The sequence below is a fragment of the Protopterus annectens genome, chromosome 12.part0 (assembly GCF_019279795.1).
Source record: "Protopterus annectens isolate FY-2018-M chromosome 12.part0, PAN1.0, whole genome shotgun sequence".
In the NCBI taxonomy this organism is placed as follows: Eukaryota; Metazoa; Chordata; order Ceratodontiformes; family Protopteridae; genus Protopterus; species Protopterus annectens.
Genome location: NC_056746.1, coordinates 900,078,992 through 900,102,385, shown reverse-complemented (window position 1 = coordinate 900,102,385; position 23,394 = coordinate 900,078,992). Strand labels below are relative to the sequence as shown.

Genomic DNA, 23,394 nt, shown 5'->3' with positions numbered 1-23,394 from the left:
TCAAAGCAATGGAGTGCCTCTACCTCCAAAGTTGGAGAAGACAAATCTCAACCATGCAGGAAACAGTCCCAGTGACTTCCCCCTGCCTGCACCAAGCACTTATCTCCTGGCAGCACCCTTAGGGGGAAAATTAGCACTTTTTTCTCAAAATTGGCACATCATAACCCAGGACAAGCGGGTTCTAAATATTGTGTTACAAGGCTACAAGTTCCATTTCCATACCCTGCCAAAGGCAAACGGCTGGCCAGAGCTGCCCAAAAAGTCAATGGGCAGAGGTATAAAAACAAGTCTCAACCCTCATGGACATGGAGGCCATTCAACAAGTACCTGAGCAAGAGCAGGGACAAGGATTTTATTCAGGACTGTTCTTGGTACCCAGAAAGGACAAGGCCTGGAGGCCAATACTGGACCTATCTATTCTGAACACATTCCTGGATATACCAAAATTCAAGATGTTGACTTTGCAGCAGCTTCTGCCCATGCTGGGCAAGAACACTTTGCTTGTAACTTTGGACCTAAAAGAGGCATACCTGCATGGCCCTATCAGACAAATATGCAGAAGATACTTCAGATTCAAGGCTGGCTAAATGCATTACCAATTCTCTGCACTGCCTTTGGCTTATCTACTGCGCCCAGGGTCTTTACAAAGTGCCTGGCACCTGTAATTGCATTTTGCAGACAAAGAGGAATACAAATATATCCTTACTTGGACGACTGTCTAATTCAAGCAGAGAACAAGGGCATTCTTCTACAGCATCTGTCGTTTGTGAAAAAACTTCTAACATGTCTAGGGTACACAGTCAACGAAAAGAAATCAAAACTAGTACCCTCTCAAGAGATAATATTCCTGGGTGCAAGCTTAAATACAACTGCCCAGATGGCTTATCTCATGCCAGACAAACAAAGGCAACTGACTACCTATTTCAAAACGATGGCAACAAAGGCCAGTTATCTGCAAGAAAAATTCTGCAGGCTTTGGGCTTCATGACATCCTGCATACTACTAATTCCATATGCAAGACTGCATATGAGGAAACTGCAGTGGTACCTAAAAAGTGTTTGGACTCAACATTGCCACAGCCTGGAAACTATGATTACTCTCATTCCCTGCCTGCAACAGCAGTTTCGATGGTGGGCAAAGGCTTGTCACCGAAACAAGGGACAGCCATTCACATTACCCCCAGCCAGGCAGACACTAACAACGGACACATCAGATTATGCCTGGGGGGCCCACATGGCAGGAAAATGCATTCAGGGCACATGGGCCTCAAACCAAATGCATCTATATATCAATCAAAAAGAGATGCTAGCTGTTCAAAATGCCCTTACAGCCTTCAAGGACCTACTTCATCCAGGACAACTACCGATAAAGACAGACAACACCACGGTCATGTGGTATATAAACAAGCAGGGGGGCACACATTCGTACCCCCTTTGCAGACTAGCCATGACTTTGTGGGACACAGCATTGACTTACCAAGTACATCTGCAGGCACAATTCCTGCCAGGAAGGAAAAATACTCTGGCAGACGAACTAAGCAGAAACCTCATGGATCCCACGAGTGGCAGCTGAATTTGGAATTCAGGCCGACTGAGGGCAACCTGCCAGCAGGATTACCCAAATGTAATGACTGCAACAGTGAATACACTCGAACATCTACATTTATGGTAAGTGTACACAACTGTACTTTCTCCTGACGTGTTCCCATTTGGGGATAACCATAAATTACAGCAAGTCTCAACTGGAACCAGCTCAGGATTTGGTAGTCATCTGAGCACTGTTCACCACAAAGTTAATAATAGCTTATTTGCCACCTTCAAGGGAGAAAACGTGTAAGGTCACAGGTCAGAAAAATAATCAATATTGTAGGCAATAACACTAGTACCTTTAACCAGATTTCATATTGAGGATTCTACAGTGGATGCTGGCAACACAGTGGTCGATACTTTATCAACCAGTGTCAACTCTGATTCGAATCTCTCATATATGCTGGAGAGACTTCAGGTGGTGGATTCAATCAGACCAGGTTTTATAAGGCTGTCCATACATTCCCCCTCAGCCCAAGGCCATAGTTACCACAGATGCTTCCCATTTGGGGCTGGGGGTGCGTTTTCCAGGGAAAGCAGTCCAAGGCTCTTGAAGAGGCCAATTTGCATGTCAGTGTCCTAGAGATGAAAGCAGTATTCTTAACGCTGCAAGCCCTTCAGAATGCTCTTCCTTCGGGGTGACTGCAATTCAGACAGACAATGTCAGTAGCTTGGTACATCAACAAACAGGGAGGCATCAGATCTTACCCCTTGTATCGAGAAGCACTAGGAGTGTGGCATTGGACATTCTCATCCAACCGCTTTCTCATAGCAATGCACATTCCAAGGAAGTCCAGTGTGATAGCAAATGAGTTGAGCAGGTGTATTCTTCTACCTCACAAGTGGTCTCTCAACAAAACATGACAGAAATGATTTTTGTCAGTGGGGCTAGCCTTGCTGCGACCTTTTTGCTTCTCATAGGTTAATAGGTATGTACTAGGCTATTGTCCTTAGGGCCTGTATAAGCCTAGCCAAAAAGGTACCCTGGCTTTTGCCACCCAAGAAAATTATTTTCCTGTGTCCCTGTCGAGCAGAGCCACAGTAGTGATCCCTGGGGTGAATTTCCTATCTCCCATCCAATCATCAAGATTTTTCTTGAAGAGTGCTAATGAGGAGCTTTGTTTCATTTGGATAGATAGTTTGTTCCAGAGTATGGGAAGTCTCTGGGACAGGAATCTATCCCTCCAGCATGTTCTGTATATTGTGTTGACAAGGTTTAGGTCCTTAGAGCGTGTAGCTCTGAGGGATTGGGATTTCTGTAAGTGAAGCATGTCCAGCAGCTCTGGGTTTGACATAGCTTTGTATGTTAGGCAGAGATCAACTCTGAGTAGGCGATATGTGACAGAGTAAAGCTGGAGTTTTTTGAGACGTTCTGCGTAGGGCATCTATTTGAGGCTGGTAATCCTCTTTGCAAGGCTGCAGAAATACCTCACAAAGAGGATTACCGGCCTCAAATAGATGCCTTACGCCGACCGTCTCATAAAACTCCAACTTTACTCCATCGCATATCTCCTCTGAATAGGCGATATGCGACTGAGTAAAGCTGGAGTTTTTTGAGACTGTCAGCGTAGGGCATCTATTTGAGGCCGGTAATCCTCTTTGTGAGGTATTTCTGCAGCCTTTCTAGTTGTTGTAGATGTCTTGCGAGGTACATACCAAAATGGGTGTGTTGTACACTATAATGGGTCTAATGAGTGATGAGTAGAGGGGAACAATGACCTCTTTTTTCCTGGATGAGAAACCTTTTGTGATGAGGTGTGCCACGTAGGATTTCCTGACTACTGTGTCGATGTGATTATCAAAGGAGAGACTACTGTCCACCTGTGTCCCAAGGTCTCTTATCACACTTTCAGTGTTAAGTAGACTACATCTTATGTGGTAGTGCATGGGTACAGAGTTTTTACCAAAAGGGATGACAATGCACTTTTTGGCATTGAGCTTGAAGCCATAGCTTTGACAACCAGGCATCTGTCTCAGTGAGGCCCTTTTGTAGGATGTCCACATCATTAAGAGTTTCGATTATGCCTCCTAGTTTTCAGTCATCTGCGAACTTCATTAGCCAAAGACCTACTCCTGAGAAGTAGATACCAAACAGGAGAGGACCCAGGACCGAACCCTGTGGTACTCCACTTGTCACTGGTTTGAAGTCGGATTTGGAGTCTGCTACTTTCACAGTGTGGGTTCTGTCAGTGGACCAGTTGGCAACCCATCTTGTGACATAAGGATTTATACCTATTTTAGTGAGTTTTTCTGTAATTCCAGAGTGGGGGATGGTGCCGAAAGCCTTGGGGAAATCTAGATAGGCTGTGTGAACCACCTTACCGTCATCTACGGCTTTGGTGACCGCTTCAAAGAAGTCTACCAGGTTTAGGAGACCTGATCTGCCTTGGACAAACCCGAACTGGGTGGGGTCCAGAGTTTGGAGATTACCAATCTCATTGTTTATAAGTTCCATGATGATACATTCCATAGCCTTGCAGACCAGGCTCATCGGGCTAATGGGGTGGTAGTTCCCGGGGTCTGTGGTGGCTCCCCCTTTGTGGAGTGGGATAACCGTCACTGTGTGCCATTCATTGGGCACAAAGCCTGAGGTGAGGCTATGATTGAACATGGTACTTAGGTAGGGTGCCAGTTCATTCTGTAGTTCATGTAGAATGCAGCCTGGAATGTTTTCAGGTCCCATGGATGCTGTGTTCTTGGCTTTGGAGAGTGTGTTTTTTACTGTGCAGTCATGATTGCAGGAACTTTGCATTCTTCCGCTATAGAGATGGGCCCTTTTGGTTGTGAGAGGGGGGTAAAGCTAGCACTGAGGCTATCTGCCAGTACGTTGGCAATTTCAGTTGGTTCTGTATATTTAGTGCCATTGTGCTGTAACTCAGAGCAGATCTGAGTGGTCCCATTGAGATTCTTGACATAGCTATAGAATGCTTTGTGGTTGTCTTTAGACTCAGTGGCAATTTTATTTTTGTAACTAGCTTTGGAGGATTTTATGAGGGATCTCTGCTTTTTACTGAGGCTGACCAGGGCGTTCCTCCAATCATGGGCTTTTACTCTTTTTTTGCAACAGTTTCTTCTGTTGTAGAGTTTGTTTATGGCAGGGGACCACCAGATTGGCTTCTTTTTTTTTGTGATAGCATCTTAGTTCTGTTAGGAATTGCACGATCCATGCACTTAAGTGCTTATAAAGTGCAATTGTGTAGGATTCAGCAGTCGTACCTCTATTGTCCTTCTGCATGGGTGTCGTGAAGTTTGTCACTTCTGTCTTAAGAAGCGTGAAGTTGGCTTTGGAGAAATTTTTTACGGTAGGGGTGGCATTTGGATGTCTAGGGTACTTAGCTTGTGGCTGGATCTGACCAACGAAGAATTGACCTCTGGTGTGAAACACCGGTTGCCCATATTGGTAATGACCAGATCTAGGATATTGCTGCCCCTGGTGGGGGTGTGGATAAGTTGATCCAAGGCATTGGAATTGATGAATTCCAGAAAAAGTTGGGCAAAAGAGTTGATACATGAGTAGTTTTCCCAGTTAATGGTGAGGTAGTTGAAATCGCCCATTATTAGGGTGTTAGGTTGTACCCTAATATTTTCCAGTGTATCAAGAAATGAGGAATGGGAATCCTGGGGCATGATGGGGGATCTGTACCAAGCTATAATTTGGATTGCAGTCTTGCCCCAGAGTTAGTTGCACTTGGATAGTCTCGGATGCATTATGCTGAGCAGCTAGCCTGGAGATGTTGATATCCTTAAAGAATATGGACATGTGTCCGCTTTTAGTGTTTCGGTCTAGGTTAGGTGTCCGAAAGGTGTGGTATGAATTATAGCCTGGTAATGCAGGGGTGCTTTCTGGAGCCTTAAACCAGGTCTTTGTCACTGCTCAGATGTCGAGGAGTGCCTCGAGAGTGCATTTTGAGGTTTAGACTTCTAGCATTGAGTAGCATTACCCTCAGATTTTGCTTGCTTGTACCTGTTACTGTGTTGAGTTTGGCATTTGAACCTTGCCTAAAACAGGCCCTGTAGAGGTGGCAAGAGGCTTAGCCAGTATCCAGAATCCCAAGGGCGACAGGTACAGGCCATCTCTGGCAAAGCATCATGGTCTGTCGATCATGTCATCCCAGGCAGACAGATACTGGATCCCCTTAGAATGACACCAGTAGATTAGCCAATTGTTGAAGTCAGTCATTTTGTCCTTGTATTGTGGTATCATTCTGGGTGATGGCAGGATGCTACTCAGGGTAGGGTCATACCTGCCTGGGCTACAAGATCAGACAGCTCCTCCATGTCTCTTTTCATGTAGTCCAGGGAGGTACGTCTCAGTTCATTCACACCAACATGGACAATGACAGAGTCATATTTGTACTTGTTGTGGAGTGACCTGAGTCCGTGCGTTATGTGGTGGATCCTGGCACCCGACTGGCAGCTGACAGCAACTTTCTCCTTGTTTAGCCTGGTGAGTGGAATATCAGTGTTACTGACTATAATGTCACCTATGACTAGAGTGTTAGGTACATTGTTATGCCTTATTGGCTGTGGTTGAGTGGCACACTGAGTTTGTGGGCTGTGTGTCATTTGGGTTGTGTTGGGGGGTGAAGGTTGCTTGCGTTTTGGCTTTGACGGTCCCTGTTGCTTGGGCAGAATTTTATTGAGAGCCTCTGCAAATGTAGGTGTATGTTTTGTGTTTGTGTGTGTTTTGGTGGTGTAGCTTTTGAGGGACTATGTGATGAGTGTGGTGTGGTGCAAATGTTTAACCTCTCCTCTTGACTGTCTAGTCCAGTCTTGAGTGAAGAGAGCTTTGCTTCCTGTTTGACTATATAAGTGCATCTCTCACTGGTTGTAGTGTTGGGTGGTAGGAGGTGAGGGTTGTCTGTGTACATGAGGCAATTGCTGCATTGCCCCAAGATGCCCAGATTCACCAGGAACTGACCTTTCGGCATTACTGGATAGGTGCTTATTTATTAAGTACCAAAACCTGTTTTCCTCTAGACAAGTCAGGAAACAACAAATGCAGCAGCTACTTTGCCCTAATTCCCCCACAGATGGAATCACTGAGGGGATGTTCTGCTTCAGAATTTGCCATCCAGTGTACTATATGCAGGAGCTTGAGAGATGAAACATTTACAAGCAAGGCCCTGGGAGATGAATCATTTACAGGCTGCCTGTATTGTTTAGAGACGTAGGTGTCAAACCAGGGATGAATTTCCTGTTCCCCATCCAGTTGTCCAAGTTAGCCTTGAATTGGGTTAGGGAGGAACTCTGATTCAAATGGATGGGGAGCCTGTTCCAGAGAAGGTGTTTTCTCTGGGATACATACCTCTCTCCCCAGCATGTCCTATTTATATCACAGGCAAGGTTTAAATCTTTAGAATGGGTAATTCTGGTACTGTTTGTTTTGTGGATATGCAGGAGGCCCATCAGAGTGGGGTCTGAAAACGCCCTGTATGCCAGGCATAGATCTCCCCTCAGCAGCCTGTAGGAGACTGAATACAGGCATAGGGCCTTGAGGCGGTCTACATAAGACATGTTGCTTACACCCTATATTGTTCTTGAGAGGAACCTCTGTAGACATTGTTGGATATGCCTAGTTAGGTTACATATCAAAGGGGGGGGGCATTGTACTCAATGATGGGTCTGATGAATGCTGAATACAGTGGAGCATTGACTTCCTTGGGCCTAGATGCCATGCCTTTGTTTATAAGTTACACAGTGTGGAATGATTTGCTCACTACAGTAGACACATAATGGTCAAAGGTTAGATTACTGTCTGTCCCCAAGTTTCTGACTACTGGGTCAATTATTTGGGATGTGTTGTCAGTATGATAGTTACCAGGGGTGGATGACTTCCTGAAGGATACTGTTATACATTCCGTGGCATTTTGTTTTAGACCATGGCTCTAACACCAGTTGTTTGACTGTATCAGCCCTTCCTGGAGAACATCTGTGTCAGTGGGTGATTAACGGCTCCTAATTTTCAGTCATCTGCAAATTTAGTCAGCAAGAAGCCATTGACATTGTCCTTGACTTCAGTTAAAGAAATGCCAAAAAGGAGCAGACCCAGGACCATTCCTTGAGGGTCTTCACTTGTGACTGGCCTCTTTCTAGAGGTGAACTCCCCAATTATAATTTCCTGGGTCCTGTTTGTGGGCCAACTGGCTATGCACTGGCTGACATAATGGTTTGTACCTAACCTCTTAAGTTTATCTACAACAGCTAAGTGAGGTATTGTGTCAAATGCCTTTGGTAGGTCAAGGTAGGTAGTGTGAACCATTTTGCCCTCATCCATTGCTTTGGTGACCTCATAGAAAACGTCCACCAGGTTCAGTAGTCCTTTACAAAACCAAATTGGGTTGTGTCCATTGTCTGGAGGTTTCCTATGGCAATATAGATAATTTCCATGATAATTCCTTCCATGGCTTTGTATATGAGACTACTGAGAGTTGTAGGTCTGTAGATGGGCCACCTTTGTGCAGGGGATAATTGCTGCTGTTCTCCATTCATGAGTCACAGTCTGTTTGGAGGCTACAGTTAAATAGCAATTACAGAGGACCTGATAGGTTATGTTTCATACTGTTAAGAAGGCATCGTGGGATATTTCTGGCCCACTGATGCAGTGTTCTTGGCCTTAGAGAGAGCATTAAGGCCTGTTCCCTAGTGATAGCAGGGGGAGATGAATTTGATGGTATTTCCTGAGGGCAAGTTGAGGGAGAGATAAAGTAGGATCTGAATTTGTTGGCCAGTAGGTTTGCTATATCTTCTGTCTCAGTATAGTTGACTGCATTAACTATAATGTATTGCCTTTGAAGTTTCAGACAGCTAAAAATGCCTTCTGGTTGTCCTTGGCCTGGAAGGACAAATTTACCTCTAATTTGGCTCTGGTAGACTTTATTTGTCCTCTGAGTCAGGTCAGCTTTTCCCAGTAGTGCAGATATTATTTGCTATATAATCTGCCCACCATTTTTATATATTTATGTACTTATTTATTGTTTTTTAATAGTTTCTTGAAGTCTCTCTCAGTTTTCTCTTTTTCTAGGACCCTCACCGTGGACAGGCAGTGAGAATAATGCATTTAGTAATCCCACAGATAAGACACGGTTGATATTATAGTTTAGTACTGGTGTGTGCTACGTCATCAACACCCTCTCAGAGATGGTCATCAGTTACTTTAACTTCCTTTCTAGTAGAAGAGATTTAATTAAGCGGTAGTTGGTCTTTCTCTTCTTTCTTGGTCCCTCTTTCTAACATATATTGATTGGCAGTGTATCATTGTTGCTGTTATAGAGACATTGTCCAGTTTCAGTAATGTTTGTAGAACAACTTACATGAATTGCTTTCATGTTCTTAAAAAACTTGCCATTTGAAACTTCATTATTGGGAAAGGTTTGTAGTTCCCTTCCATTCCAGCCTTGTGGCAGTCCCTGGTAAATAATGCATAATTCTGACACAAGCATCAAGAGTGTCAAGGGAACTGATTGTATACCCTGAGCAGCATGCTGAAGTTTGTTTCCATAGTAATTTATCTGAGCTTCTAGAATTGTGGCTGAGGTATGGAAATATGCATTGCAAAAGTACCTCAGTTACGTTACAAACTGCACATCAGATATGCTGTGATAGTACACAGTACCTCACTATGTAATATGCATTGAATTATTTGTAATTATAAATTGCCATATTTTTGCCAACATTGAAGGAAGTTTCACATGTTGTTGCTTTCCTAAATTGTCATTGTTGCTACTGTTGTGTTTTGTATTGAGCAAATGATACAGGAGGTGCTGCAGAATTTGAAGCTTTGCATGTCAAAACTTAACTGCAAACTTTCATTCATTTGTGTAGGTCAGGAGAGGGTACCAGATCCAGAAAGTAATGAAAACAAAGTTCTCGATCTAACTGGTAGACGTGGCAGTGCAAGTTCCTTTGAATCAACAGTGTCTTCTGGAATTGGAAGCATTAGTACTCAGGCCTCTGCTCCTGATGACCCTGAGACGTACGAAGTCATTAAGCAACAGAAGGAGATAATCGAGCATGGCATTGAACTGTGAGTGCATTTCATGTTTCATTCTGAGACCTCTCTGCAGTAAGCCATGATTCCATCCAAATGGAAGCAGCAGTGCTTATCTGGCTGAATGCTTATTTAATATAATTCATTTTGTTTTTCTTTGTTTTATGTAACCCTGTCTGTTGTTGTTCATTCCTTCTGTGTAAGACATTGAGAATTAACAGTTTCAGTGAAGCAGGGCTGTGGTGTTGTTCCTGTGTTGTCCATTACCTTACTTGGATAGAAGGAAGTTTCTTTGCTCACCAGTGGGAGTGGGGAGCCTTGAGCAGTCTACCTGTCCCTGTAGGAAGTGACCTCAGAACAAGAGCTGTAGTAATTGGTTGTTTTGGACCATTTCTAGCTCTTTCGAAGTTCCCTGTTTAAAATCCGCCTTTGGGCGTTTTTTTCTGGCTATACTACTCAAACAAGCTCCTCGTGGTCCTGCAGAGTGGTCCTAGCTACAGAGAACTCAGAAAAGCGACTACTTTCTTGATTTAAGTATCTTTGCTGTTTTTTTACTTGAAATACCTTCTCTAGCTTACCCTAAACAAGCTTAAACTGTTTTTTAGCTGTTTGCTGCATTATTTAATATCTGCACTTAAAGTTACATTTTAGTCGAAATTGGTCGAAAGTTTGTTTGTTTGTTTAATTTAACTGTTGAGGCTGCCCACTAAAGTGTGCTAGCCTGTGTAACTGATTTATTACTGTTTCTCAATTTTCTGTGTGTTTTCTATCTAAAAACAAAAAAAATAATAGTTTGTTTTCCCGCCTCTTCTCGACTAGCTTAGACCAGTTTACAAGCTTTGCTGTATTCTGGGCTGTGGTGTAGTTCCTGTGTTGTCCATTACCTTACTTGGATAGAAGGAAGTTTCTTTGCTCACCAGTGGGAGTGGGGAGCCGTGAGCAGCCTACCTGTCCCCGTAGGAAGTGACCTCAGCACAAGAGCTGTAGTAATTGGTTGTTTTGGACCATTTCTAGTTCTTTTGAAGTTACCTGTTTAAAATCCGCCTCTGGGCGTTTTTTTTGGCTATACTACTCGCACAAGCTCCTCGTGGTCCTGCAGAGTGGTCCTAGCTACAGAGAACTCAGAAAAGCGACTACTTTCTTGATTTAAGTATCTTTGCTGTTTTTTACTTGAAATACCTTCTCTAGCTTACCCTAAACAAGCTTAAACTGTTTTTTAGCTGTTTGCTGCATTATTTAATATCTGCACTTAGTTACATTTTAGTTGAAATTGGTCGAAAGTTTGTTTGTTTAACTGTTGAGGCTGCCCACTAAAGTGTTCTAGCCTGTGTAACTGATTTATTGCTCTTTCTGCATTTTCTGTGTGTTTTCTATCTAAAAACAAAAAAAACAAAAAAATAATCCTTGTTTTCCCCCCTCTTCTCGACTAGTTTAGACCAGTTTACAGGCTTTGCTGTATTCTGGGCTGTGGTGTAGTTCCTGTGTTGTCCATTACCTTACTTGGATAGAAGGAAGTTTCTTTGCTCACCAGTGGGGAGTGGGGAGCCTTGGGCAGCCTACCTGTCCCTGTAGGAAGTGACCTCAGTACAAGAGCTGTAGTAATTGGTTGTTTTGGACCATTTCTAGCTCTTTTGAAGTTCCCTGTTAAAAATCCGCGTTTGCGCGGCTTTGCGTGATTGTGCACATAGCGCAGCGCCGGTTAAACAAGGTTAAACTTCTTCTGGCTTCGCCAAGTCTGCTCTTCAAATTTTCCCTTAAGGAAGCTCTACTCTTAGCATAATCAGACTACTCGCTATATTATAAGCCTAGCACTTGTTCTCAAAACTTCTCTACTAAGTAAGCAGTCTCATACTAAGTAAGCACTACATCCACCTACCACCCCTGTGAATATCCACTTCCCTTAAAGGCACAGCACTCCCTTATACTGTTCTAGCATGTCGAGTGGTAGATTACTGGCGTCCTCTCCAGTTCAGCTGGTTAATCTGGGTATCTTGAGACAATGCTGCAGTTGTCTCAAGTTCACAGACAACCCTCTCCTCCTCCCAACAAACACAAATACATGTGAGATATGCAACTATATAGCCAAACTGGACGCTGAACTCTCTCAACTCAGGGCTGGCATGACCAGACAGGAGGAGATGGTAACTACACACACAACAAGCCCAGTCCCACATAGACCTACCACAACTGCAAACCAAACACATAAAAACACAAAGACATACTCGGAGGCTGTAATAAAAAGCTTACCAAAACAACAGAGGCTCCCAAAGCAGACACTCAAAAATCCACCACCTCAAAACAAAACACATCCAACACATATTGCAATAAATCAGTGTGTCAATCAATCACAGCCCTTAAGGCCAAACACCATGCCTGATACACTAGTAATAGGTGACTCTATAGTCAGACACACTGATGTCCCGCTTACCAGGCTGAACAAGGAGAGGGTGACTGTGAGCTGCCTATCGGGAGCTAGGAACCGCCACGTAACACACGCACTCAGGTCACTCCAAAGCAAGTACAAATATGACTCCGTCATTGTCCATGCTGGCATGAATGACCTGAGACGTACCTCCCTGGAATACATGAAGAGACATAGAGGAGCTCTCGGATTATGTAGCCCAGGCTGGTATGACCCTGAGCAGCATCTTGCCCTCACCAAGAATGATGCCACAATACAAAGACAAGATGATCAGCTTTAATAATTGGCTCAAGTACTGGTGTCATTCTAAGGGGATCCAATGTCTGTCTGCTTGGGATGACATGTTGGACAAGCCACGCTGCTTTGCAAGTGACTGCTTGCACCTGTCACCACTGGGCTTCCGGATATTGGCTAAGGCTCTTGCCACCCCCATAGTGCCTTTTTTAGGCAAGGCTCAAAAGACAAACCCACCTCCTTAGAAAACAAAAATGGAAAAAAACTGAGGGTAATGCTGCTCAATGCCAGAAGTCTAAACCTCAAGATGCAGGCACTCGATGCACTCCTCAGTATGGAGAACATCGACGTCTGTGCAGTAACTGAAACCTGGTTCAAGGCTCCTGAGAGCACCCCAGCGCTACCAGGCTATACCTTGTATCATGCTTTTCGGCCCCAAAACCCGGGCCGAACCACAAAGGGAGGGGGAGTGTCCAAATTCATCAAGGACACCCACACCTCCAGGTTAGGAGCAACACATGAAGCATCGGAGACCATACAGGTGTAACTAACCATAGGCAAAACTGCTATACAACTGGTAGCATGTTACAGACCACCCTCCCAATCTCAGGAACCCCACTCAGCCTTCCTGAAGACATTGGAGGATATGAATGTATCACAAAATACCATCATACTGGGAGGCTTCAACTACCCTAACATAGATTGGGTACATTATTCTAGCCCTAACACCCTAGCCCAAAGGTTCCTGGAATTCATAAATTCAAATGCACTGGAACAACTGGTCACCTCTCCCACTAGGGGAGATAATATACTAGACCTGATCATCACAAACATGGGGAGAAAATGCTCCACACCGGAGGTATACCCCTCACTAGTGAGATCTGACCACAAACTAATCACCCTGGATATACATATCCCACCTCCACCCCCAGCACAAAAGACCACAGTGAAAAACTTCTCAAAAGCAGACTTCACTCTTCTTAAGACTGAGATGGAACTTTAAGCCCACTGGGCCAGTGGATACCACATCTCACAATGCTGAATCCTTCACAAATGCTTTCTGTGGACATCTCCAAGAATGCATGGATCATGCAATCCCAAATAAATCCAAGTCCCTCTCCACCAAAGGCAAGCGTCCTGTCTGGTGGACCTCAGCCATTAACAAATTGTATAACAAAAGAAGTAAACTACTGCACGACAGAGCAAAATCCCACAAAGGGAAGACATCTCTGATCAACACTAGCAGAAAACTACGTTCTCTCATAAAAACATCCAAGGCCAACTTTGAGAGAAAAATCGCTAAGGACACTAAAGATAACCACAAAGCCTTCTTCAGCTATGTTAGAAACCTGGGCAGAAACCCTCAGATATGCTCAGAGTTAGTTCACAACAACAAAAAATACACTGAACCCACAGATATTGCCAACATTCTGGCTGACAGGTTCAGTGCAAATTTCTCCCCTCCCTCACCCCCAAAAGAAGAAATACTTATCCCAGCTGAATGTAATCTTCCTGTCATCTCAGATGTCCAGGTGAGAGCCACCCTCAGCAAAGCTAAAAACACAGCATCAATGGGACCTGACGGTATCCCGGGTTGCATGCTACGTGAACTCCAAGAGGAGCTAAACCCGCACATAAAAATGCTATTTAACCTTAGCCTTACTACAGGATATGTACCTGAACACTGGCGTACAGCAACAGTGGTCCCACTCCACAAAGGGGATACCTCTACAGACCCTGGGAACTACCGCCCCATAAGCTTAACCAGCCTGGTCTGCAAAGCTATGGAAAGAATCATTATGGAACTCATAAACAGAGACATCGGGGACCTACAGACACTTGATCCCACCCAGTTCGGCTTTGTAAAGGGCAGATCCTGCCTTTTGAACCTGGTTGACTTTTTAGAAACAGTCACTAGAGCCATTAATGAGGGCAAAGCAGTCCATACAGCCTACCTGGACTTGGCTAAGGCCTTCGACACAACACCCCACTCAGGCATCATAGATAAGCTCAACAGCTTAAATGTAAACCCTTATGTCACTAGATGGGTTGCAAACTGGCTAAAGGACAGAACCCATAAAGTTAAAATCGCTGGAGCAATGTCAGACTCAAAGCCAGTCACAAGTGGTGTCCCACAGGGATCTGTCCTGGGACCCCTCTTGTTCGGCATTTATTTCTCAGGTGTTAAAGAAAACATGGGAGGGTTGTGGCTGACAAAGTTCACAGATAACTGCAAACTAGGCGCCATAGTCGATACACCAGCGGACACATACATCCTACAAAAAGGCCTTACAGAAACGGATAACTGGTGCCGGAGTCATGGCCTTAAACTAAATGCCAAAAAATGTATAGTCATCCCCTTTGGGAAAAACAAAGTACCCACAAATTATCACATAGACAGCACCCACTGAGTACGGAAAAAGTAATCGGAGACCTAGGGACCCAAGTCAACAGCGACCTCTCATTTGACACCCACGTTGCCAAAGTGGTTAGAAAGACATTCTACCTTGCACACCTCATCATGAAGGGATTCACATCCAGATCCAAGGATGTCATTGTACCCCTATACTCCTCCCTCATCAGACCCATGATTGAGTACAATGCCCCATTTGGTATGTACCTCACCCGGCATTTGCAACAGCTGGAGAGACCACAAAAGTACCTCACCAAGAGGATCAAAGGTCTCCAACATATGTCTTATTCTGCCAGACTAAAGAAACTCCAGCTCTATTCAGTAGCATACCGCCTGCTCAGAGGTGATCTGTGCCTGACGTACAAGGCCATGTCCAATCAGGATCTGATGGACATGCTCCACCTCAAAAAATCCAAATCCATCAGAACCACGAGAGCCAAAGACTTAAACCTCGGCACAAGTATGAATAGGACATGCTGGAGGGATAGATTCATAACCCAGAGGCTTCCCATGCTCTGGAACAGAATCTCAGTTCATGTTAGGCAGAGCCCCTCACTAACTCTCTTCAAGAGAAATCTTGATGAGTGGATGGGAGATCGTAAGTTTACCCCAGGGGTCACATCTGTGTCACTACTAGACAGGGGCACAGTAAACTAATTCTATTATATAAGGGGACCTTCACTGTGTCACTACTAGACAGAGGCACAGTATTCTAAATCTATTCTGTACATTTTTGTACCATTTCATGGGGTGGCGAAAGCCACATCACTATGGCTAGGCTTACAAATGCCCCAGGGCAGATAGCCTAGTACTAAACTATGAAACTATGAGTTCATAGTCAGAAGGAGCTATCATTCCATCCTGATCCAGTTTTATCCAGGTGAACTGGCATGGAAAACAAGTGTACATAAGTCTTTTGAAGTTAGTCAAGGCTTTTGATTTTGTCCCACACAGTATGATGATAGGAGAACTAGCGGTTTGGGATAATGCCAGGGCTTAGAAGCAAGAGGGCTGTGTGGTTGAGTGGTAGGATATACATAGGATTGTTGTGAGATGTGGTTGAGTGGTAGGATATACATAGGATTGTTGTGAGACAGTGTCCTTAATTAGGAAAGTTCCTAATGGGGTACAGAATGGGTATGTCCTGTATTCGGTGTGTTTGCCTTAAACTTACCTAAGGGAATATAGAATAAGTTCAACATTTTCTTTTCTGATGATGCAAAGATAGATGCAGTAGTAGGGTGGCATGAACAGTCTGGAAAAAGATTGGAAAGACTGAACCATGTCGCTGAAAGGTGACATTTGTGGTTCAGTGCTAACAAATGCAACAACAAGGATGATATAAAGTGTCTGAAGGAGGAGTGGAAATTATAGCAGCAGAACAAGAAAAAGATGTGGGAGTTTTCATGTCTGCAATGGAGAGAGAGAAAGCAATAGTTGCAGCAAAGAAAATGTTTGGATATTTCTCCAGGGGATCTAGATTTCAGAAGCATAGAAAGAATTCTTCCACTATGCAGGTCTTTGAAAAATTCTGCTAATTAAATGCTCTCAATACTTTGTTCATTTCTGGAATCTTATTAGGAAAATTACTTTAGAAAATTTGAAGGAATCTACAGAGAAGCCGACCGAAAGAGCCATAGGAAGGAGGGGAAGGAATATGAGCAGATGTTAGTGGAGTCGAAGCTCTTCTTACCTGAGACCAGAAGGAATATAATATTGGTACACAAGATCATGCAAGGGAAATGTGAATGGGGAGGTCTTTCTGAACACAATTGATGGAGAGAGATGGAGGGACACAAGCAGTGGATTGTATGGGCTAACCTCTCTCTGGACCTTTGGAAATACTTTTTCACAGAGAAGGTTATGGAATTGTAGAATGGAATACTTCAGTGGCTGGTGGTGAAGGGATCGCCATAGACATTCAAGAAAGCACAAGTATGTGGAAAAAGGATTAAGGGGAATGGAATAGTATGGCAAGTAAAAGAGCAGATAGCATTATTTTATTATCTCTGTCTGCCATTAAGCAAATGTAATATAAAAATATTCATATATTTTCCTCGTGGCACGTGGCCTTCATAATTCATCTCACTTTTTTTTGAGTGCATTTCAGTTTACTGATTAATATCCTTTAGGCAGTTCTTAATCATTCTCATCCATCTCTTTGAAACCAGAGATTGGAACACATTTATTTCTAGATCCTGATATTTTGCATCTTAGAATGGTCAGACAAGCATAAGGTTATTAAAGAATATTTTTCCCAGCAGTTCATTGTTGTAAAGGCCACTTGCAGGACTGCTTACCCTTGATTGTTATGGGGCAGCCATATGTGACCCTGACTTGGAGCTAAAACCTGTTGCTAGTATAGTCTTTGGGCTCTGCTGACCAAGATTGTTGATAGTTAAGAGGCTTTACATGAAGGCATGGTGGTCATTGTTTGTTGTGATTGCTGACTGATTTACAGCCTTTGCACTTGCTGATTCACTCTGACCTCTATAAATTTGATTGTTTGAAAACAGATTTTCTCGAAAACCAAAGCGAGGTATACAGTATCTGCAAGAACAAGGCATGCTCGGCACAACAGCTGAAGAAATTGCACAGTTTTTGCAACAGGAGGAACGCCTGGATTCTGTAAGATGAGCTGTTTTAGAAATGCCATGTGTTTTGCTTGTTTGATTGCTGTTCATCATAAATATTGCACGTATAGTTAGGCTTAGTGTGCTCTAATTGTCGCATTACTTTATTTTGTATTACTTTTACTCTGTCTGTGTTTAAGGAGAAAACTTAATGTAGTTATTCCTGGGAAGAATGCACTATGATACTGTAGCACTTCTGATAATAGTGAGTAGTTGGTTATATTTTAATTTCCTTTAAAATGTGATGAGAAAGGTAAAGATTGCAAATCATTTCCGTTTACAGGTGCACAGTTTAGTAATGGGCAGGAGGTTTGAACAACCACATATACTCAGGTCATGCACCCCATGAAGTATCACTAATGATTCTTGATGACGGTCATACTGCTAATCCCAAGGTTAAGTTTATGTGAACACATCCAATCATCAAGACCTACCTTAAAGTAGCCTCAGGTGTTGCACCATTTAAGACACAAGGGAAACTTATTCCACAAGTTGAGAATCTTTTGGATAATGAATAATGTCTCTCTAAGGCATCTTATTTGCTTTACAGTGTAGGTTGAGTGTTTTGAAGTGATTATTTTCAGCATTACCAGTGTTTCTGAAAACAAGGTATTCTAAAATACTAAAATAAGAGTCTTTCCTAGCTTGAAGTTGAAAGACAAGATAGATTCCTTTCCATAGGAATCTGTATGAGAGGAAAAAAAACCTTAAACTTTATAAGCTGTCTGGATAGCCAGGGGAGCCTAGCCCTTTGCATCTCTTGGTTAAGACATGATGTTTTGTTCTTTCAAGGTTGGATGCATGTTTGGTAAGATACATACCAGTCAGAGCTTTGTTCAGTTATCTGTGTAATAAGAGAGTAATATAGAATCTTGAGGATGTACCTTTAATAATTAAATGAGCAGTGAAAAAAAAAGATTTCTTTAGTGTAACTGGTTCTTGATGATCAAAGGACAATTAATTGTCCGTAAAATTGCCAAGATGTTCTTCGTGTGTTACTGTTGCAGTCATTGCATTTGGGTAATCTGCTGGCAGGTTGCCCTCATTCGGCCTGAATTCCAAAGTCTTGGGTCCTGCGTCAGTTGCTGTCTTCTCTTCCATGACATCAGGTTGTCAGGGGTATAAAACATGCAGCCAACGCCATTTTCTTTAGTCTTTCTTGCCACACGGTGCCTGAAGCAGAAGCATTTCACAAGTGCCGGTCGGCCGACTACTGAAATATTCGAGTTTGAATTTCAGAACCGAAGTCTTCACTAAAGCTAAGTACCCCGTTGGGGAAACTTTTTTCTAGCTTTTTACCGATGTCAGAAAAAGTAAATAATTGTATTACTTGTGGGAAGCAAATACCTCATAAGGATTTCCATTTTTACTGTATTCCTTGCCTAGGCCCTGATCACAACGTACCTGGCTGTCGGTTTTGTGCTAGATTTAACCAACGCACTATTAAGCGTCGGTATATTTCTGCCTCAAAGTATTTTGGAAACAGATTTAACTACCCAGAAATGTCATCGGATAGCAATCTGACTACAGGAGTACATAAAAAACACAAAGAAAAGGACAGAGAAAGGCAGTCGAGATTAAAACCAATGACTAAGCTTCTCCTAAGCCAGTCGCTGGTTCGCCGGTACTCAGTGAGGCGCTTTCGCAGCCCCTGATACCTGCTACCTTCGAGTCGCAGGCCTGTACCGACACCCATGTGGAGTCCGGCATGCCGCAAGTTACTCAAGGTATTGGACCAGCAGATGTATCTCCCTTGGATGAGTCCGGAGCCGCTGAGCAGGCACCGGCTTCTGAGGGTGTATTCAGGCCTCAACATTTGTATATCAAACCAACGACAGCTGCAAAACCAAAGACAAAAGCAACTTCTAAAACTAAACAACTGACGCATGAGCCATGTGCACAGGCCTCTATGCCTAAAAAACAGATGATCAAAATTGTTGAAGACCTTATTACCTTGATCAGGGGTACCCATCCCCCTCCAGAAAAGAGGCCTAGGCAAGACACTGATTATGAATCTTCAGATCAGGTTTCTATTTCTTCTGATTCCACTTATGATCAGGAATTATCTATACCTCCCTATGAGGATTCCGATGCAGAGGAGTCTATGCCGTCTGCTTCTCCTCCTGAGGATTATTCATTTGGGGAAACCTTGCATACTTTGAGGGAGCATTTTCACTGGGAGAGTCAAGATTTCTCAGAATCAAGAAATAGGCTCAGGGATTTCCTTCTTCTCCCCCAGCACAGGCCTTTAGTCATTCACCCTGTTTTAGACATTGTGGATGATGTGTTTTCGGAGTCAAGCTTGACCCCTGACTCCTTACCTCCGGCTCCCAGTAAGCCTGACAGATATTACAGGGTCCCTGACTCTCATAAATTTTTATTTAGAATCCCTGCTGCTGATCCTGAAACTATTTCACAGGGTCCAAAGGGAGTTAAGGCCTCAACAGCAAAAAATCCTTCCCCCCTCTGACAGAGATTCAAGGGCACTGGACAGATGGGGAAAAAAGGTTTATACATCTACAACCTTGGCATTCAGAGCCTTAAACAGTCAATTTCATATGCTTAAGTATCAACAACATGTTATGGGATTGCTGAAACAGAAAGTGATGTTGATTTCTTAATGTGCAGAAAATAAAGAATTGCAGGAATTATTGCATGCAGCTGAACAGGTTGGAAAAGCATACTTTGCAATGTGGTTTTGACTCCTTGGAGGCCTCCTGCAGGGCCAGAGTTACTGGATCTGTGATTAGGAGGCATGCCTGGCTAAAGGAACACAATTTGCCTGATCATGTTAAAGCTAAATTGCTAGATGCACTTTTACAGCATGATACTCTGTTTGGCATTAAGGCAGAAGAGGTTTTAAAGAAAATGGAAGGCAAAGCTAAGTCTATGCAAACTGTTAAAGACTTTTTACAAGTGCAGCCACCAAGATTCAGTAGACACTGGCCTACAAAGAATTGGTCCTTTCCTGTGTCAGACAGAGCTCAAAGGGGCAAATCCGGACGCCCTAAGGGTTCCAGATACCAGGCGCAAGATTCATACAGGTTAAAGCAATGGGGCGCTTCTACCTCCATATCTGGAGATAAAGTGCAAACCTACAGAAAACAGTCCCAATGACTTCCCTCTGCCTACACCAAGCACTTAACTTTTGGCTGTACCCCTAGGGGGAAAATTAGCACTTTTTGCTCAAAATTGGCAGTTAATAACCCAGGACCAAGTGGGTACTAAACATAGTATCACAGGGATACAGATTAATTTCCACACACTGCCAAAAGCAAACGGTTGGCCAGATCTGCCCAGAAATCAATGGGCAGAGGCACAGAAACAGGTTACGTCCCTCATGGATATGGGGGCCATTCAGCCAGTACCAGAACAGGAAAAAGGACAAGGTTTTTACTCGACTGTTCTTGGTACCCAGAAAGGGCAAGGCCTGGCGGCCAATACTGGATTTAAAAATTTTTAACACATACCTGGACATTCCAAAATTCAAAATGCTGACTTTGCAGCAGCTTCTGCCCATGCTGGGCAAGAATGCTTGGCTGGTGACATTAAACCTAAAAGAGGCATACCTGCATGTCCCAATAAGACAATCATGCAGAAGATACCTCAGATTCAAGGCTGGCTTAATGCATTACCAATTCTCTGCACTGCCCTTTGGCTTATCTACTGTGCCCAGGGTCTTCACAAAGTGCCTGGCACCAGTAATTGCATTTTGCAGATAAAAAAGTATACAAGTATATCCTTACTTGGGCGACTGTTTCATTCAAGCAGAGAGATAAGACATTCTTCTTCAACACCTGGCGTTTGTGAAAAGGCTTCTAACATGCCTAGGGTACACAATAAATGAAAAGAAATCACAACTGGTAACCTCTCAAAAGATAACATTCCTGGGTGCAAGCTTGAATACAACTGCCCGGGTGGCTTACCTCATGCCAGACAAGCAAAGGCAACTGACTACTTACTTCAAACTGATGGCATCAAAAACCCAGTTATCTGCAAGACAAATTCTGCAGGCTTTGGGCTTCATGGCATCCTGCATCCTACTGATTCCATATGCGAGACTGCATATGAGGAAACCTCAATGGTACCTAAAAAGTTTAGTCATGATGGAGTCATCATTCGCAGAGTCTGGAAACTACGATTCCTCTCATACCCTGCCTACAGCAGGAGTTTTTATGGTGGGCAAAGGCATATCACCAGAACATGGGACAGCCTTCACTCTACCCCATGCCAGCCAAACCTTAACAACAGATGCATCAGATTATGCCTGGGGGGCCCACATGGCAGGAAAATGCATTTGGGGCATATGGACCCCAAAACAAATGCATCTACATATCAACCAGAAAGAGATGCTAGCTGTTCAAAATGCCCTAACAGCCTTCAAGGACTTACTTCATCCAGGACAACTACTGATAAAGATGGGCAACACCACAGTCATGTGGTATATAAACAGTCAAGGGGGCACACACTCATACCCCCTTTGCAGATTAGCCATGGCACTGTGGGACACAGCTTTGACCTACCAAATACATCTCCAAGCTTAATTCCTGCCAGGAAAGCAAAATACTCTGGCAGACGATTTAAGCAGAAACCTTATGGACTCTCACGAGTGGAAACTAAATCCACAAGTCTTCAGCATGATAACAGAGAAATGGGGGTGCCCAGACATAGATCTATTTGCCTCTCCTCAGAATTATCAATTGAAAAGATTCTGCACAAGGACTTATCACAGACAAGCATGGAAAGTGGACGCCCTATCCTTCAGTTGGAAAAACCTATCTGTTTACACCTTTCCTCCTCTGCCTCTTCTTCCCAAGGTCCTCCTAAAAGTCAGATAAGAGAAACCAAAGATGATACTAATTGCCATAGACTGGCCCCGCCAGTACTGGTACCAAGTCCTAAGGAACTTGTCTCACTACCCAGCTTGGACCTTACCTCAAAGACCTCAACTACTGTCAAAGCAAAACAATCAGATCCTGCGCAATCAACTCCAGACACTGAACCTGGCAGCATGGCTGATCATGTAGTTATACAAACAAAGCTGTGATGGATGTCATTTTGGAAGCCAGAAGGCCTAGTACTAGAAAATCTTATGCTGATAAATGGAAGAGATTCTGTGCTTGGAATCAAGCATAAGGAACTGATACAGCAGAACCAAATATTCCTCAGATATTACAATACCTAACTGAGATGCTTAACAAAGGCCTACCTTTCTCTTCAATTAAAATCCATGCCTCTGCCATTTTGGCTCATTACAATACAGAGCCACCAATCTTTTCTCATCCTTTACTAAAGCAGTATCTTAGAAGAGCCAAAATTTTAAGGCCCCCTAGAAGATCACCATTACCTGCATGGACCTCAATTATGCATTGGAAAAGCTCACCCTGCCTCCATTTGAACCAGCTGCTACCGCTGATATAAAGTTCTTGTCATGGAAAACAGCTCTGCTACTAGCAGTTACTTCAGCAAGAAGACTTTCAGAGCTACAGGCCCTCTTGGCTGTAGAGCCTTTTATCATATTTTACCCAGACAGGGTGTCTCTGAGGACAAATCCTACATTTATGCCTAAGGTGGTTTCCAGTGTGGCTCTTAACCAAACAATTTATCTGCCAACCTTTTATCCAAATCCGCAGAACAAGGGGGAGAGAATTCTGCATTCCTTGGACGTACACAGACAGCTAAGATTCTACTTGAGCAGGACTAAAGCTCTAAGAAAAACTGAGCAGTTACTAGTGACATATGCTGCAGGATCAGAAGGAAAGGCTATTTCAAAGCAGACAGTTTCAAAGTGGATAAGCCACTGCATCCGTTTCTGCTACTTACACCATGGTAAACCTGTGCCCAAGGGCATTAGGTCTCATTCCACTAGAGCTGCAGCTACTTCAGCAGCCTTTCTCAGAGGAGTACCAACCAAAGACATTCTAGAGGCTGCTACTTGGAGTTCTCTTCACACCTTTACATAGCATTATCATTTGCCTCTCTAAGTCCAGGGCAGGATTTGCCACTGCAGTTCTGCAGGGCCTTATAGCCGCACCTAATGCTGTTTAGCTCCAGCCTCCCAACCATAGCTTTGGGATTCTACCCAACTGTAATGACTGCAACAGTGAAGAACATAG

At 43.5% G+C, this 23,394-nt stretch overlaps 1 protein-coding gene across 1 annotated transcript in view; it reads left to right on the top strand.

The window, feature by feature from the left end:
* Positions 1-23,394, top strand: part of ARFGEF2 (ADP ribosylation factor guanine nucleotide exchange factor 2) — a 2,483,667-nt gene that overhangs the window by 941,990 nt on the left and 1,518,283 nt on the right. The window contains exons 14-15 of the mRNA XM_044089932.1: positions 9,411-9,612; positions 17,162-17,273. Coding sequence (XP_043945867.1) covers positions 9,411-9,612; positions 17,162-17,273 — 314 coding nt within the window. The remainder of the gene's footprint in view (positions 1-9,410; positions 9,613-17,161; positions 17,274-23,394) is intronic.